The sequence below is a fragment of the Pistacia vera genome, unplaced genomic scaffold (assembly GCF_008641045.1).
Source record: "Pistacia vera cultivar Batoury unplaced genomic scaffold, PisVer_v2 Contig457, whole genome shotgun sequence".
Classification (NCBI taxonomy): Eukaryota; Viridiplantae; Streptophyta; class Magnoliopsida; order Sapindales; family Anacardiaceae; genus Pistacia; species Pistacia vera.
The window spans coordinates 162,096-180,972 of NW_022196287.1; the positions used below are offsets into that span (position 1 = coordinate 162,096).

An 18,877-nucleotide genomic window follows, 5' to 3' on the forward strand; every position below is an offset into this window, starting at 1 on the left:
GGTGTTTTTGTCAATTTCTAAAAAAAAAAATTTTTTTTTTTGGGGGGGGGGGGTATTTGGTTAAATTAACAAATCTATGAGGTTTAAAAGGAATCGAATAATATAAAATAATATTTTGAGAATAAGGGAATAAATGTGTATTTTGGATAGAATAGCGAATAGAATACTGAAAAATTGTGTACCAAATTGGCCCATAGTGTGTATGGGCAAAAATCTATATTAGGCCCAGGTTAGGCCTAACTGTAATTGGCCCTATGCCACGGCCAACAAATGGTTGGGTCTACATCAAAGTCCATCCCGTAAAAAATCCACTCTACGAGGCAGCACATTCTATAATTTGATCTGTTATACAAGTCGACCCATTCTACAAGTTGGTCCACTCCACAAGTCAACCCATTCCACGAGCTGGGTTACTCTACTAGTCGACCCACTCTATGATTTGGGCCAATCTACGATTCAGTCGACGCTATGAGTCAGGTTGCTCTACGGGTTGGATGTAACACCTGCTCTCTACTACTATTTTTATAATACATACTTTGCAAATTATAGATATACATAGTGTATGGAAGATAGTGGGCTCAAACTTTTCTTTACTCATAAAATATAATTCTTTACATATACAAAATACTATGTATTAAAAACTTTCTACTTAAGACAAAATATCATAACTGGTGGACAGTAGTGCGAATACTCTCCGCTCCTCGACGTCTATTCGACCGCTACTCCAATTTCCTGTAAAACAGGGAAGAACAATTGGGTGAGCACAACAATGCTCAGTAAGTAAATCCTCTACTACTTGTCCCCGCAACTCACTCTTTGGTTCTTTCCTTACTCTATCGGTTTTCTATTTCTAATTCTCACTGTTTTTTCTCTTTCTTTCTAATACTTTTTATTCTCCTTTAATTATGTTCTGCTCTTTTTATTCTTTCTTTCTCTCTGTTCTTATTCTCTTTTCTCCTTCTCTTATTCTTACTCACTATGAAGGAAAATCATGGTTCTCTCTTATTCTCATCATACTCTCAGTAACCATGGAAGAAATCATGGTGCATGCATGTACGAGATGTACATGCAATTAATGCAAAAGAACTGCATGTTTCTTTCTTCTACTCTCTCTTCTTACTAGCTCAAACTCTCTCATTCTTTCTCATAGTCTCTCATTCTTTCTCAAGCTTTCTCAAGTTTTCTCATTCTTTCTCATTCTTTCTCAAGTTTTCTCATCCTTTAATTCTCTCTATTATCTCTTTCTCATTTCTCATAATTCTTTTCTACTAACTCTCTCTTTAAACGTCACGACCCCATCTTACCGAAGGCACGGCCGGGACTTCTCCCGTTCTACATGACTTCTACTGATTCTCTTTTTGTCTCTCTTTCTCATAACTCTTTTCTGTTAACTTTTTGTTGTAGGTCACGGCTGGGTACTCATCCCACTCTTCGTAACCCTACTCACTGTCTCTCTTTATTCTTTCTCATGTTTGCTCATTCTTCCTCACTTGCATGTCACGGCCCCATCTTACCGGAGACATGGCTGGGTGGAGATCACAAAGCACCAACCCACTTTTCGTGACTTCTACTCATTTTCTGTCGATCGGACTCGATCATGCATGGATTCAGAACCCTTGGTCATGTGAGTGTATTCTCTCTCTCTTTGAATGTCACGGCCCCATCTTACCGGAGGCACGGCTAAAACCTCATGTTCCACTCTTCGTGACGGTCACAGCCCCATCTTACCAGAGGCACGGCTGGGGATCACAAAGCACCCACTCTCGTGACTTTACTCATCACTCACGGGTTTCTCATCGCACGACCTACTCTATTCTCTTCTTTTGCTCTTAGAGTGGTTTATTCACAAAGATCTCTACTCTTGCTCAAGCTAATACTCATCTCTTTCTCAAGCTAGTACTCATAATATAGCTTAACTCTTAGAGTAGTCTATTCACAAACTTCTCTACTCTTTCTTAAGCTACTTCTCAATGCACAATTAATGCACATGGATGGTTCATGCTCATTAATGCACTTAGGAAATGCCAATATGCAATGTTGCAAGAATTAAGGTTCACAACTCATGCTCATATTTCTCTTAGGCATTTCATCAAACAACTCATGTGCATACAAAAACTCCTCTCTAACTACAACTCTATTTCTCTTTTTAATCATCCAAAATGGGAAGAAACTCCCTTCTATGGACATAATTCCTATCATAGAAGAACACTCCCCAAAAATTTACTCAATCTCCTCCAACTTTATCTCAAACTCATCACAACTCAACACTTCTCATAAAGGAAGCATATCCAACAAACACAACATGAATATTCATCTCAACTCCATTTCTTTACAAGTAGACATATATCTCTATTCAATTTCTCAATAAGCATCATATATACATGCATAAAGAAATCTTCACTCAAGGATTGCTTAAACTTTAGCTTGAGTTCGATTTATTTACCTCATACTTGAGTAGTCTTCACTAAAGCTCTCTACTCTTATTGGACCTTAGCTTTCCCTTATTTCCTAAGCATAAACTTTGTAAGAACTTAACCCTTACATAAATAAAACTCATATCTAGAGTAGGAATTCTTACCTCTTCTTGCTTAGGATCAATTCTTTATCAAATTCCAACTCAGTACTCTCAAAAATCCCTTGGAAGATTGAGTGAGGAATTGAGAGAAAATGAGGGATGAAGAGGCGGTGGAGGAAGGGAAAAATGAAGGGGTTTAGAGAACTAAACTCTTATTAGTTCATATAATATACACTCTTTCCCATTTTGCCCTTACTATTTCTTGAAAATTCTACCTTTTATCCTTTAATTCTTTACAAATTCACCCCCATTCTATACTATTCTCCATGAAATTTCCTTGCATTTTACTCTCCACATTTCCTGCTAATTAGGGGTAGAATGGTATTTTGCCTTTAGAAAAGAATTCTCTAGAAACTGAAATAAAAACTAAGTCGGCCCTTCGCCGCAGCGAAGAATTATCTGTCGCCCCGGTGAAGAACTCCAGAGCTGATGTCGCAAATCACAGAGCTGACGTCACCACGGCGAAGCTTCTACCTCGCCCCAGCGAAGGCTACAACTCCAAAATCCGCCAAGTCTTGATCAATTCCAAGGTAAACACTCAACCAAACCCAAAACATAAACTCAACCAAGGGCCAACCAAACAACATGAATAATATACAAACTCATTTAGGAGCAATTCAGTAACCCTTTAGGCCATACCATAAACAATGGCTACGTATCTCAAGTGGGGCGTTACATTGGACCATCTCATTGGTCACATGACCTATCATCGACTGTATAGACCAGGTCTCACATCCCTTCAAATGAGTCACAATTAAACTTCGGGTCTCTAGCCACATAGCGCAATACTCAAAAGGGGATCACAATGTCTTTACCAGGTCAATAAACGTTGAGTCGACACTCACTCCTCAAAGGGACTCCAAGTCTCATGGAAGCTCTAACCACCCCAACCGCTTATAAATATCAAGGTCGACCCTCTTAGAAGAGACCTTCGAACATACTCTTGACTTCACTTTTACATTGGTCAATTCATTCTCACACTTTCATTCTCGAGCTCTTGTTTTGTCATTGTTTCACACTCTACAACCGAATTCCAACCATTCTATGACGATTGTCGTGTCATCGCTCCACGTTCATGGTGACTTCTACCAACTCTATCTTATTCCTTGCTCACTTAACTCTCTTTCAATCATGTTGACTTGAGCGTTGAAGTTCCTACGACCAACACCACACAAATGTCAAGGACTTCATGTTCATCCTCCCTTTATATGTGTCTTTGCTTGCAGGTCTAACAGGTTTTTAGTGGCCACATCCCTACAAGAATCAACTTTAAAATTTCAATCGTCTACATAGTGTTTGTCTAAAAACGTATTTGAAATATGAAAATGAAAACACGTTCAACATGCATGTTATCTAAAAACACAAAAATGAAAAATGAAAAATAAAAAATTTATCATTTTTACAACCGATTAAGCCCTTTCAAAATTCTACTTATATTGTTCGTCTTGAAAAGCTTATGTTAAATTTATCTATCTTTTATCCTCATTTACAATTTTTTGTTAAAAGTTTTCATTTAAGATGAAAATATTGGTTTTAAGAGAAAGAATAAAATATAAAAATAGATAAAGAATAAAAAATACTATTTCAAATTTCAAATTTCTATACATTATATGGGACCAACATTTCTTTCCTTAACGTTTGTATTCCTTACATTTTTTATTTCTATTTGGGAAAAAACCAAGGTTTTAAAACCCAACCCAAGGAGTGACCCGTTCAGGCGACCGAGTCATGGGTTAACTGGTTTAACCGATGGTTTAACCAATAGTTTGATAAGTTTAAAATCTAGCAAACACACCCCTAATAAATACCATCAAACCTTATAGGTTTGAAATCTAGCAAACACAACCCCTGGCCAAATCAAATCGGCAATCGACTGGGTGAACGACAACGACACACCAGGGAGGGCAAATCGGGTGATGGGGAGGACAAATCGATAGCTAACAAGTTGAGGCATCGCTGGAAAGTGACAGATCAGTGGTGAAAGTCAAACGGTTGCAGTGGCTTTTTTGGGCAAGATGATTGTGGATCTTTGTGAACGACGGCAAGGGAGCTTGAGAGAAGGTAGATCAATGGCTAAGGAGGCTTATCAATGTTAGAGAAGGCACGATCGATGCTGGGAAATTGAAGAAAAATTGTTAGACAACAAAACATCGCGTGGCGGCGGGAGATGAACCATCACGGCCCCAGAGAAAGTCAGAATGTGGTTTCAGATAGCAAGGGAAGGTGGAAGGTCACCGAAAAATGGGAGGTCATCGCCGATTTGCATTTGGCCAAAGGGTGTGTTTGTTGGATTTCAAACCTTCAAGGACTGATGCGTATTGTGTGTTTGATAGATTTTAAACTTGGAACAATTGAAAGGGTAACCCGACCCAGAGAAGGCCCCGGGTCCTAGTATTGTCCGAGCTTGTCCGAGTTTTAAAACCATGCAAAAAAACATAAACGAGCAGCTATTTCCCAATTTCCCAAGGAAGAAAAATGAAAAACGAACATGACCTTATTTAAACTATAACACTCATACATTTTTTTCTCCCTTTAAACCAATCAATAATACTAGACATACAACATTTTCTTACACCACTCTCATACTACATGACGTGATGGAAGAAGTTTTGTTATTTTGAAATACAATTAGGGTTCAAATTTGATTTAGGGGGTAAGGGAATTGAATTTTAGGGATTTTTTTGGGAGAGGAAACTGACGTGCTATGTAGGTGATGTGGCATATGAGGTGGCATTGCCACATCAACATGCCACGTCATGTAGTATGAGAGTATTGGAAGGGAATGTTGTACTCTTAATATTATTATAAACCAACACACTAAACACATATTTGACCCAATTGACACAAACAAATATATAGTACAAACACACAATTTTGGCGTTTTGCTTCACAAATTTTTCACTAACAAAATCTACTTTTATTATTATTTGAAAAAATATATATTTAACTCAGTATAAAAAAGTTTGGTGAACAAAAGCTATAAAATCTTGGTGACCTTTTTCCTCCTCTATTATGCACTATGAAGTGAAGGTCTCCATAAATCAAAATGGACATTCTTCTTCCTCTATTATGCTCTATGAAGTGAAACAACAAGGTATTAAATTCTAGTGGTGGTGTCAAATGGGTCAAGTTTATTGATATATATCAAAATATATGGTTGACTATAATATAAATTATATAATATTACTTTTTAAATAACACAACATTAGCACAACATATGCACAAAATATGTACGACGTAAATTAATGTTTCTATCATCCTTGGAAAATATAGAAAACAGCTCATTTTAACATCTCTAGTTAAATAAAGTTAAATGAGTAAGTAAAAAATGCACAAATTACCTAAACAAGCTACCACTATGAGCTTCTTTACGATCATCTAGGGTGTTAAAAAAGGAAATAATTAATGATACTTAAAAGGAAAGCAAGGGATAAAAAAATAATGTCAATAGAAAAAAAAAAAATTATGAATAATAGTTGAGGTGTAAGAAAACGACAAACTTGAGATAATTATCTTCTCACTTCATTCTTCCTCCTTTTGAATGGTAGTTAAATTTTTTGTCTATTAAAACTTCATGATGTGAACAATCTTTGATGAGTATTTTTCTTTACCCCTGTCCACTATATTTTAAGCCATCAACACTGTAAATCTTTCATAACATAAATGAGAGTGATAGGCTTTGTAGAGATTGAGCTCCGAGGCTATGCCTAATTCCAAATTTTAGAGAGAGGTTAGGCTTAACAAATACTTAGAATTGATTTTGAGATTTGTACAATGCAAATCTTCAATTTTTTCAAAAGAGGTGAGGCATATCTCAATCAAAATGGATTTGAGCAAAAGTTCATATTTTCAAAGATTTTAAGGACTTGGGGCATGCTTGGTCCTCCTATGAGAATTAGTTTCACATCTTCACATCCATTAATATGAAGCTCTATAGAAATGTGAGAGTGTCCACCCCCGTCTAATTAGTGTCTTCAAATTCACTACAATGATGAGATCCCCTATGCTGATTGAAACTTGGAAATATATGAACAATCTTGTATCTCTAATATTTGAAGACCGGGAAGATTTTGTAGGCCACCACATAAGGATTTAGATTTAAACCCTCCCATAACTTAAATTCTCTAAGACATGAGTTATTTTGAAATGTCTTTGCCTATTGACTTCTGGTTGAACAGGAAAAAAGATGTATGTTTGTCTAAAACGTAATCACTAACAAACAAAATATATAATATTTATTTTTCAACAAATTATTTTTGGTTAATGAACATAACATATATCTCCAATAATGTCATTTCCAAAGGGAAATTAAATTATTTATTTAAATATATTTGGTTTTAAAGATGGTAAAAAGAAAATCTTTGATTTAGTTTTTAACGTGACCTTTGAAGAACACGATTGTATTTTTTCAAATTTTCAGTTTTTAAATAGGATAAGAAACATAATATTGATTCCTTAAAAAAAATATGTATATATGTATGAGAAACATCTAAATTAAAACCTATATTGACAAAATTAGTTAATTTCATATATCCTCTCAAGATCGATTAATTTCACGACCTATAATTTTAGAAATATTATATACCCTTTGAATTATTAAAAACTCCATTACAAAAACATCAAAACACCAATTAAAGAATTTTTCAAATTCATCAATTGATGCGTGATTCTAACACCAAATAATCGCACGTGTGCAACGTTGATTGGTCAAGAGACACACGTGATTATGAAACGAAAAATATGAAATAAAATGCAATGGGAGCTTTTAAAGTGGTTCGGAGTTAAGGTAACAAGTCATCACGTCCATTGATTTGTATTAGTTTTGTGGGTCAGGTCGCAGCAGCGAACTGACTTACAAATGATTAAAAAAAGTTAATACAAAGCTTTTCAGAGAGAGAGAGGAGGTTTTTTGTGTCAAAATGGCCGAATCCCCTAATAAAGGGGTCTTTCTCTTTTTATAAAAGATGAAGGCGTGTAATCATCATTAAATCCATGGGTTGGTTGAGTGTCAGAATTAATCCGGCTTTACGTTCATGGCCCAATTCCCAAGTGATTTCACGCGAATTGATTGCAGGGAAATGGACACGTGGGAGTCCATAGCGTGTGCAGGCCTGGAATGTGCTTATGTTCTGACGGGAGCAAGTCACTCTTCACACGTGACTTACCACGCAGCCTTGTTTCCCAAGTTATAACATCATAAATCCAAAATATTACAGAAATAATTATATTTATCATTTATAATAATTCCAAAACATAGAGACAAACAAATTTAGTAAAAACACAAAACGGTGAAGATTTTGACAGGAAAAAAGAACCTGAACACTAAATGAAGATAGAGAAAAATCCGTACATATATTGACATTTAATTTTGTTAGGGTCAATATCATTGAAAGTGAAATACATAATATACGTAATGTCGGTCTAATCCCAATGTGAAACTTAATTACTTACATAATCAAGCCCTATTCATCTTTTAGCCCACCCCCGCCCCATCCAATTTACTCTTAATAATAATATGCAAAATTATCTTCATTTTTTTCTCGAATTTTTGTTCTATTTTTAAAAATTCATGTATTGTCAATGAAAAAAACTAAATAGTGTTTATATCATGTCTAACATGTTCTTTAAGAACTTAAAACGTTAAAAAACAAAAAAAGTACTTATTTTTTAAATATTATATTCAAACAAATTAAAAAAAAATACAATTTTTTAATATATCAAACACTAATTTTTGTGTCTTCTATTTATATTATCACCCATCAATTTAAAAAAACAATTGTTAGATTTTATTTATCAAATTTATGCACACCATTTTATTTTGCGTAAATATTTTGCTTAAATATTTTATCAGAACTGCTTATGAAAAAGATTCTTAATTTTAGAAACTATATTCCTTTTATGAATCATCTAAATTAAACACATAAAATATAGTTAAACAAGTTTATGAAATACACATTTTAGGCAATTTGAAGGTATTTATTGTTATTTCTTGTTAACTCAATTTCCAATTGTGAACCATTGAAAGTAAGGAGAAATAAGGATGGAAATTAAATAAGGAGAACCGTGACCATAAATTAAATATTGGAATAATTGAGATTAATACGACTTGCATACTAAAACAATTAAAATGATAAAATTTAAATATAATTCAACATTTAAAGTATTAATCTAGTGACTCAATGTTATGTTCTAAACCCGGCCACCCAACCAAGTTTACCGATTGGATGGAAGTTGGAGCTTCTCCAAGCCGATTACCAATTTCTACTTTCAAGCAAACCTTAGATTTATGGACACAATCGGTGAGAGCATGTGGTGAGGCTGTTGGGGTTTGGAAAGCGAGTGTGGTGAGTGAAAGTGGCATGGAGGTGATTTCGGTGAGTGAAACAACCGAAAATGCAAAAACATCACAGCCACAACACAAGCTGTTGCCGACAATTGGTGAGTGAGCAAAGGACGAGTGAATGAGTTTTGGTTATGAGGATGAAGGAGTGTTTTGTGGTGATGGGGGGCGATTTTGACGCCAGAAACAGCCTATTGGTTAGGTTTGAGTCACCGACTAAGGTTTTTTTGGGGAAAATCATTCGATTTCGATCAAATGTGAGAGATTTCTTGGGAATGGCCAAAGGATGGTGAGATTGCATTTGGTGTACGATTCCAACCAGACTGTCGATTTGCATTGGCCAATCATAAGGGCATGTTTGCTGGAGTTTCAAACCTATAGAAATGATAATATTTTTAGAGGTATGTTTGTGGATTTCAAACTTGTAGGACTAATAATATTTTTTATGGGTGTTTTGCTAGATTTCAAACTAATGAAAACATCATCCGACCAACGGACATCTATACGTAACTCGTAATTGACCCTGACTGGGTCAAGGAGTGAGCTGGTTTCAGAAACATTGAACTCAATTTAAAAAAAAAAAAAAAAAAATTGTAAGATTTTTCTTTCCAACACGTATTTTATAAGTAATTACTGACCTCCCCAAAAGTTCCAGACAATGAGACCCCCTGAGTATATAAAGTAACGACCTCCCTGACGCTTTAATATCCTCTCTCATGCCCCGATCGAGTGCTTACCACGGTTACATAGTAAGGAAGCCAATTATTATTATTTTATAAAAAGCAATATATTTCAATTAAGTTTTACCCTAACTATAATCATAAAATTCGACATAAACCATGTTTAAAATATCTTTACAAATCACAACTCCAAGGTTATGTTTACCTAAAAGTTACAACATTAATCACATTAGCAGACAAGAAGTCTAAAGGTATTACCATGAACTTCAACTCATCGACGTTTAATAAAAGATCAACATCGGTCATATTGTCACACCAACATGATATGTAATAGATGACACCTACCATGACGATTATACGCGATAGCCTTGTTTGATTTTATGGTTTTTTGCAAAAGACTAAATTGATCTGCCTTGGTTACACTTGACAATTGATTTACAAATCATACCTCAGGCTCAGGGTTGTTGCTTTCAAATACCACTGGCGTCAAGCCGCCCTATCTAATGAAACATTATTTTTTTTATTTTATTGATGCTTCATCAAAAGTGTCAACGTAGAATATAATCCTAATTATAAATCCAGAGGCCCAGAATATGCCCTTCAATTATTGTTTTCAAAATCGGTACCATAGAATAGATCCTTCACAAAACACCACTCCAAAATAATAAGCAATCCTAGGTACCTCCCTAAAGTTTAAAAGAAAATACAGTCTGCTCCAAACGTTCGAAGAAAATTCAATCACCTCCCTCACATTTCGGTTCTCTCTCATATACCTCCCGTAGTCAGGAGTTTCCTATTAGTTAAACTTTAATGGAAGATGCAACAAATTATAATAGTTTCCACCTTCATACGCCATCACATTCTTCCCCATCTTTCATTCCATCCCAATACCCAACTCATAAAATTCTTTAATAAACTACAATTCAAGCAACAGCCACCAGTGAAAACAGCCCAAGTCATCGGCAACAGTAGCAACCAAAGTTTTTATCATCGCCACCATGGATGACCCAAAACAAATAGAAGGATAAAGAGATTTCTTATGTCTATTTTTATCCATTCACATATTCTATTAGAATAACTTCAATGGAAACAAAACATCCCAAGTCATCTGCGTCTAAGCCATGCCAATAGCACCAACAACAAAAGTTCTTGTCATCGCCACAATGGATGACCCAAATCAAATAGAATGACATAAAGATTTCTTACTACTATTTTTCTCCATTCACATATTCTATTAGAATCAAGAATTAATAGTCAGAAGACTTCAATGAAAACAGACTGTGAGAGGAAATGACTTATTTTTCTCAAAATAAGTTGGCATTTTCAACATACCCACAAGGCAAAATAATGATAGTAACAATAAACACAAACTAGAAATAAGTAAAAAGATTAAAGACAAAAGTTTGCATTTGCATTAGCATTAGAGCATTAACCAAAGTGAATAACATAAATTTCAAAATCAAAATCAAAATCCCCCATTTAATTAATGAGTTACATTTAAGTAAACCAAGAACACAATAATGCCTTACAAATCAATAAGCAATTAGCTCAACTCTTCAATCATGTAGAGTACCCAAAATATCCTCATCCCTATACAAATGATACCTGCATCAAACAAATCCCACCAAATAAATATATATTCTTTTTTTAAGATTTCGCCCATAAACTTTGTCAAAAACTTTAAAATAAAATTTTCTAATAGATTTCTTTATTTTAAAGACATCTAAAAGCAAACTAATACTAATTTTGTCATAAATAATGCAATATGTAGTCTTTTAAGTTAAGAAAAATCATTAAAAATAATTAGAAATTAACTCAAGAGAATTTTCACTATACCCACATTAATACTTATAAGTTACTAATTTTCTCTCATAGTTCTATTAATTCAAAAACTTACCTATTGCATTATGCATTAAAATAATCATTTCTACTACAAATCATTAAAAAAATAGAAACTAATTAAACGTAAAGTTCAATTTACCTGAATTAATACTAAAAATTCTCTCAAAATCCTAAATTTAATCCTAAAACTCCCATAAAATTTCCCACATATCCAACAAAAAAAAGTTAATACCAAAGCACTTAACAATAAAAACAAAACAAAAAGCCGAAGAGAACTTACTCTTTTTCGCCAAGCTTGACCTGGGTACCGCCGTACTCAGGCAAAAGCACGGTGTCGCCCTCCTTAAAACACACCGGAATCGTCTTCCCGTCCTTGTCACGTGCGCCGGGACCCACCGCGACCACTGTCCCCGAGTTGAGCTGCTCAAAATTATTAAATCAGACAAAACCCGATCAAATCAGAACCGTCCAATCAGAAATCAACCCAACACAAACACGAAACCCACAACACAAAATACTTGCCTTGCTTGATTTCTCAGGAAGGAGAATCCCGGCGTTGGTCTTGGACGGAGGGACGATTTTCTCGATGAGAACACGGTTGAGGGTTGGGAGCAAGCGCTTCGCCATGACTTCGAAATTAGGGTTTCGCTGAAAGGAGAGCGTTCAGATTACGGGTTATAAGGACGGAGAGAGTTTAGAGTCGAGGCTCTGGAAAGTGATAGAAGGTTCTAGGTTCTAGGGTTTTAGGTTTGGTTTGATTAGCTTGTTAGGGTTTTAGAGAAGAATGGGCTAGTTATTTACATGGTCTAGAATGGTTATCGGGCCAACAGTAGCCTGTTATCACCTTATTGGTACTGGCCCAACCCGACAGAATTCCTCACATTGATTAAAACCAGCCTGATAAGCTCATGTATTGGTCAATAACTTTGGCTGCGATTGTTTGGTTATTTTTTCCTTTCATATTTTTATCATACTTAAAATACATATTTATTTCCATATTCTCAAAATTCAATTATATTCTATTTAACTTAAAATATTTAGATTCTTTTAAACCCTCTAAATTTATTAATTTAACTAAACACCTCCAACCAACCACATCCAGTTGATCTAATTTAACTAAACACCTCCAATCAATCACATCCAGTCGGTTGTGTATCATTTCGACAACTTTTGACTACCTTTGACGGTGATGGCCGGCTGCAGTCATTTAATGGGTGGATGAGGGTGTTTTTAAAACTTTTATTGTATGATGTGTTTAACTAAATTAACAAATATATATGATGAAAAAATAATCTTACCGAACATATTTTCAAATTCAAATCTTATATTCGTAATAATAACCTAACTCAATTTTTTCAAAAATACTACTCAAAATAATTGTTACTATAATTTTCTAAATAGGAAGTGATTTTAAGCTCCCATCTAATTGATCATCCTCTATTTTTAAATTTTTTATTTGTTTTGACAAATTTACCTTTAATAAAAATCATTTGAAATAACATTGTAGCAAGTACACCCTTATTCTATTTTACATTTTTTTTTAATCTTTAATTCTTGGAAAATACTACACCCACAACTTTTTTCTCATAAACGTTTTCTCACAATTCTGACGTGACAACTCATCATTGGTTAGCTAACAAATGGGTAGACATGACCTATTTTGTGAGCAGATCAATGACGGGCTGTCACGTCGGAGTTGTAAAAAGAAGTTGTGAGTGTAGCATTGCTCTTAATTCTTACATAAACCCTAATCATAAATTTTCATAATCATTGAAATATTTTATTTTATTTCTATTCTTTGTTTGTTTAATGAAACCATATTACTATAACTATAAAGTAAGGTAATCACACAACATGATAAATCTAAATCTGAATCCGAAGAAGAAAAAATCAAATTTGAAATATGTAAACAAAAAAAGTAATTGAGTTTGAGATTTTGCCAGAGAATAATAACGGCAATGGAATTTAATTCAAGAGAAACTGCATATGGTAGAGATTAAAAAATAGATAATAGGGTTATAAAAAATTTAAAATAATCTTAATCATTATTGGAACTTATAAAGAGATTCATTGGGCTTAAATAAGATCAGTCTAATTGAATTTGGGTGATGAAATGTTCAAGCTTATTGAATGCTATGTAAATGCCGTGGAACGGTTGTCGGGCTGATAGCAGCCCGTTATGACTTTATTGGTACTGGGCCTACTGGCCCGACTCAATAAGCCCCCGCGTTTTGAGTTAATACCATTGTCATCCCTGAGATTTGGAAAAAATATCACATTGGTCTAGTAAAATCTGAAAAAATCATTATAGTCCCTGTCAAACTACTTGTTAATACTTTGAAACTGAAATACCTATTATACCCCTATTTGTCTTAATAAGAATAATAAATTTAGAATAAAAAATTAGGAATTTAAAGATTAATAATAAAATTACAATGAAATAAAAAATAAAATAAAATGAATAGATTTCATAAAAAAATAAAAATATTTTTAAAACTAAAATTAAGATTTGAACCAAAACAAATCCCTACCTTCCAAAACAAAAATAATTTTTTTTTTTTTCTCATATCAAATATTTTATAATTTTACTGGAGTAAACTATTTCTTCCCACCCAAATAATGGCTTAATGACCATTGTTTTAAAACCTGGCCCGGCCCGACCGATTGAACCAGGACCCAACTGGTGAGCCGAGCCGGGTGAGGCTCAAAACCGCTTATATCAGTCTACCCACTTACACCCACGGTTGGATCGGTGCATTGTAGCACCCGTCGGTCCAACCGTTATTTCAAAAGAAAACTGGGTCAGCTAATTTATAAAATTAAAAATTTAAATTAAACTCTTAAACTGTAAAACCGATACATTATAATTATATAAATTGAACAGTAAAACCCCCTATCCCAAAGCAAATATCAACATTTCCCCCCCATTTTCATGGCATTTCTCACACTTTTGGTCTGAAAGTATGAAACTGAAATCTTCCACTGAAGTCTCCCCTTCACTGTCGAATCTAGTCGCTTCAACCTTCACTGTCAACTGCTTACTTCGTCATCAGCAGGGTACTGCAACTCTCCTCCCATTTTACGATCTTCTCTGTCCTCTCACACTCTTCTTCACTGCCGATCTACGTTGTTCATCCGTCGTCGTCAATCTTCTCAGAGCTACACAACCGATCTCGTCTTTTTCTTGCCTAGGAACTGTCGCCTCTTCCCCTCACATTGCTTGAATCTCAGCTCTTCATAGTTGCCTTGTTCACAGTTGCACTATTCACAAACCGAGCTGCACCTTTCTGACGGTTAACTCAACTGTCAACGGTAGCTCATCTTCACCAGCACCAGGTAATTGTCACGGTGTCACGTTACTGATGTACATTCCACTATTCCAATAGCAAACCTTTAATTTTGTTGTGGTGAACGATGAATGAACACTTGATTTGAGTTGTTAATTTTGTTTTGGTGAATGATGAATGAACACTTGATTTGAGCATTGAAGAATGAAGATATTAGACTTATTAATATATGACCTGAAGACTGAACATGGAGGTTGTAAGAGTTAAGACAAACCCGCAAACAAAGCATGAAAGCAACAAAAAAATTTGTTCTTCAGTTTAGCACACACATGAAAACTAATAAGGGTTAATTTTATTACTAATGTATATTTACAATGCATGAGTATTTGGTTGATTGAGGTTAATTGCCACAATGCATGATTATGTAGTAATAAAATAATAAATTAATAATAACTTATTATTAATAAGGGTTAATTATTAATAATGTATATTTACAATGCATGAGTATTTGGTTAATTGAAGTTAATTGCCAAAATGCATGATTATGTAGTAATACGGGTTCATTATTAATGATGTATATTTACAATGCATGAGTATTTGGTTGATTGAAGTTAATTGCCAAAATGCATGATTATGTAGTAATAAGGGTTAATTATTAATTATTACTAACTTATTTGTTATTTGTATTGCCAGGTTAGAGATCAACATTAAAGACATAGAATATGTCATCATCTGGGTCTTCTCAACAATCTACTTACATGGATGTTTCACAATCTTTTCAAGGAAGAAATGATATAGCATGGGAACAAGTTAATGAGAGCGTGGATGAAAATGGGAAGAAGATATTAACATGTATTTACTGTGGCAAGATAATCAGAGGTGGAGTAATTTATCGAGTGAAACTGCATCTAGCTGGTATAAAGAGAGAAGTTGGAAAGTGCTCTAAAGTTGATTTCGATGTTAAATTCAAGATTGAAGAATGACTAAATGAAATTGAGGCCAAGAATAAACAAAAAGTTGAACTTCGTAAGAATGTCAATCCTTATGGAGCTAGTGTACAACAATTTGAGGGTGATATGTTAGATGGAGATCAAGAGTGTGAAGAGGTTTCTCCATGTCCAGCTCCCACTTCAACTTCAAGCAGTAAGAGAAAAAGATCTATTAGGATAGGTGCCTGTTTTGCTTCGAGGACTAAGCATGGGTCTCAGCCCTCAACTAAGAGTGTTTTAGCTGGAAAAAAAGCTAAGTGGAGAGCGGACATGGTTGTTGCAAGGTTATTTTATGATTCTTGCATCCCAATTAATGTTATTAATTCAATTATTTTCAACCTATGGTTGATGCTATAACTGCAATTGGTCCTGGGTGTAAAATCCCAACGTATCATAATTTGCGTGTAAATTTATTGAGAGATGCTAGAAAAGAAGTGTAGTTACTTGTTGATGGTTACAAGAAAACTTGGGAGGATGTTGGATGTACTTTGATGGCTGATGGTTGGACAAATAATGCACATAGGTCGCTGATTAATTTTCTAGTGTACTGTCCTAAAGGAGTGTGTTTTGTGAAATTAGTGGATGCTTTAGATGTTGTAAAGGATGCTACAACATTGTTCAGCTTGTTTGAGGAAATAGCTTTATGGGTTGGACCAAACAATATTGTCCATCCTGTCATTGACAATAGAGCAAATTATAAAGCTACTAGAAGAATGTTGTCTAAAAAATATAGCAGTATTACTTGGTCTCCTTGTGCAGCACATTGCATTAATTTGATGTTGAAAGACATAGCTGAGATGAGTCACATAGTTAACCTTTTGAAACGTGCATCTGAGGTTACAAAGTTTGTGTATAATCATTCCTTTGTGCTAGCTTTGCTGAGGAAAAAACAGGTTATATACCTTTACCTCATATGTTTATAATTTACATTGTCAAATCATATTATATATGTACATTTTTTGATAATTTACTAAGTACTAACATCTATTGTCTATCACTTGAATAGGGTTGGACAGAAATTATACATCCAGGTGCAACCCGTTTTGCCACAACCTTCATTGCATTGAGCAGCTTACATTAGCACAAACATAACTTGCAATCTACAGTGACGGATAGAACTTTTGTGGAGTCTCAATATGCAAAAATTAATAAAGGCAAAACCTTTATTTCCATAGTTCTAGATAACCGATTATGGGATGACATTGGTATAATTTCCAAAGTTGTGAGTCCACTGATGTATATGCTCCAAATTGTAGACTTAGATGAGAGGCATTTAATAGGATATGTGTATGATGGCATGTACAGAACAAGAATGGGGATCAAGAAGCTGTTTAAGAATAAGAAAAGTTAGTACAAGCCTTATACAACAATTATTAATATGCATTGGGATAGGATGTTGCGCTGTGATATCCATGCAGCAACATATTATTTGAATCCTGCTTTTAAATATGACAATGATACTTTTTTCCAAAAAACTTGAGGTTATGTATAGTTTCCTTGACACTATTAATAATAAGCAAGTGCATTCAAAATAATCAAGACAACATTACTAGTGGAGAGTAGATTATATCGAGACCGTCTAGAAAGCTTTTCTCATGAGCTTGCTCTTCAAACTTACAAAACTACACGACCTGATATGTAATAGTTATTAACTTTTTATGTCTAATTTTTAAGTTATGAAATTCTGTTTATTTCTTATGTAATTTATACTTTATTCTCAATTAGATGAATGGTGGAGGACATTTGGGTTTAGTGCTCCAAATTTGCAATCAAAATTCTAAGTCAAACTCGGCCTCTTCTGGATGTGAGCGAAATTAGAATGTTTTTGAACGCATACATACTAAAAAGAGTAACCGATTGGAGCATCCACGGTTGAATGATTTGGTTTTCACTCATTATAACTTACGTTTGCAAAATAGGTATAAAGCCTTCTTCATTTTGTTATTCTTATTGATGTCTTTATTGGTCATGATTTGACCATTTAATTATGTTATTTCAGGAGTTGTTACAAGAAAATTACTTATGATCCTGTTGATTATGAGAGTATTGATAAAACTGAATTGTGGATAGTTGATGAGGAAGAGGAGGTTGGTAAGCTTAATTATGATGAATTGGAACAATCATTATATGGAGAAGGAGTTATTCCTATAGATGGTGATGATCACCCTTCTTATTATGACTCAACAGATGCTTCAGAAGGTTGTTTTTAATTTTTTAAGCAATTTCAATTTAGTAGTAGCTACTTTATATTCAATTAGTTTTAATGAGAAGATTTAACTTATGGTTTTCCTTTTTTACTAGAATTTTATGTACATGATGTTGCCGATCTTACTAATAATAACGATCATCCGTCAGATGATGTGTGAACTGTGAATTTTAATTGAGGATGGATTGAAGACCATTGGGTGAAAATGATTTTTTGTTAGAATATTGAAGTGTTGAATGAAGTCAAAAACTATTATATTATATGATTTCTTCCTTTATTTTGTTATTTTGATTTGTAATTTGTTGTATTATTGATGTAATGATGTTTGATGATGCTTTGCTAAGGTCTTTTTATTTAGGACTTTATGATTTGGATTCAAATTCCGCAATTTTGCATTCTGTGAACAGTAATGTTTCTGACGTCAGCATGATGACGTCACTGGTAGACCCGAGACCCGGTCAGCTTGCTGAGTTTTGTCCCGGGTTGGTTTTTAAAACATTGTTAATGACATTTTTCCACATACGGACTTTTAAAATACTATTTTATTACCCAAATTTATATTCTATTTCCGATTCGGGTATCGTTGCGACCCCACACTGCCACCATTTTCTTTCCTAATCATTACTCACCAAAACCCCTCAAACTCTACTCCTGTCAACACCACCAATTGTCGACAATCGAGGGATTAGGGTTTGCGTAGCCGCCCCTCCCAAGTCAAATTTCGATCAATCCCAACTACTAAAATCCAAACTTCTACCACCAAAAGACTCATCGACCCCCCTCTTCAAAAACCCCAACAGCCTGGACCTAGTTTGTTCTCTGTTTGCCGCCGAAATATAAATTTGGGTGGCAAAGTAGTATTTTAAAAGTTTGTGGATGAGAAAATGTCGTTAAGTCATTATTTGGGTGGAAAAAAGTTGTTAACTCAATTTTATTATCCTTTCTTGTTTTCTGTTTT

General features: G+C 34.3%; 1 protein-coding gene across 1 annotated transcript; it reads right to left on the reverse strand.

Annotated features, from left to right (window-relative positions):
• Positions 1-11,108: 11,108 nt before the first annotated feature.
• LOC116144822 (10 kDa chaperonin, mitochondrial-like) lies at positions 11,109-12,201 on the reverse strand. Its single transcript, XM_031430250.1, has 3 exons — positions 11,960-12,201; positions 11,718-11,857; positions 11,109-11,200 (listed from the first exon to the last, which is right to left on the reverse strand). The coding sequence occupies exons 1-3, from the start codon at positions 12,062-12,064 to the stop codon at positions 11,152-11,154; spliced, it is 294 nt and encodes a 97-aa protein (XP_031286110.1). The 5' UTR covers positions 12,065-12,201; the 3' UTR covers positions 11,109-11,151.
• Positions 12,202-18,877: the final 6,676 nt, after the last annotated feature.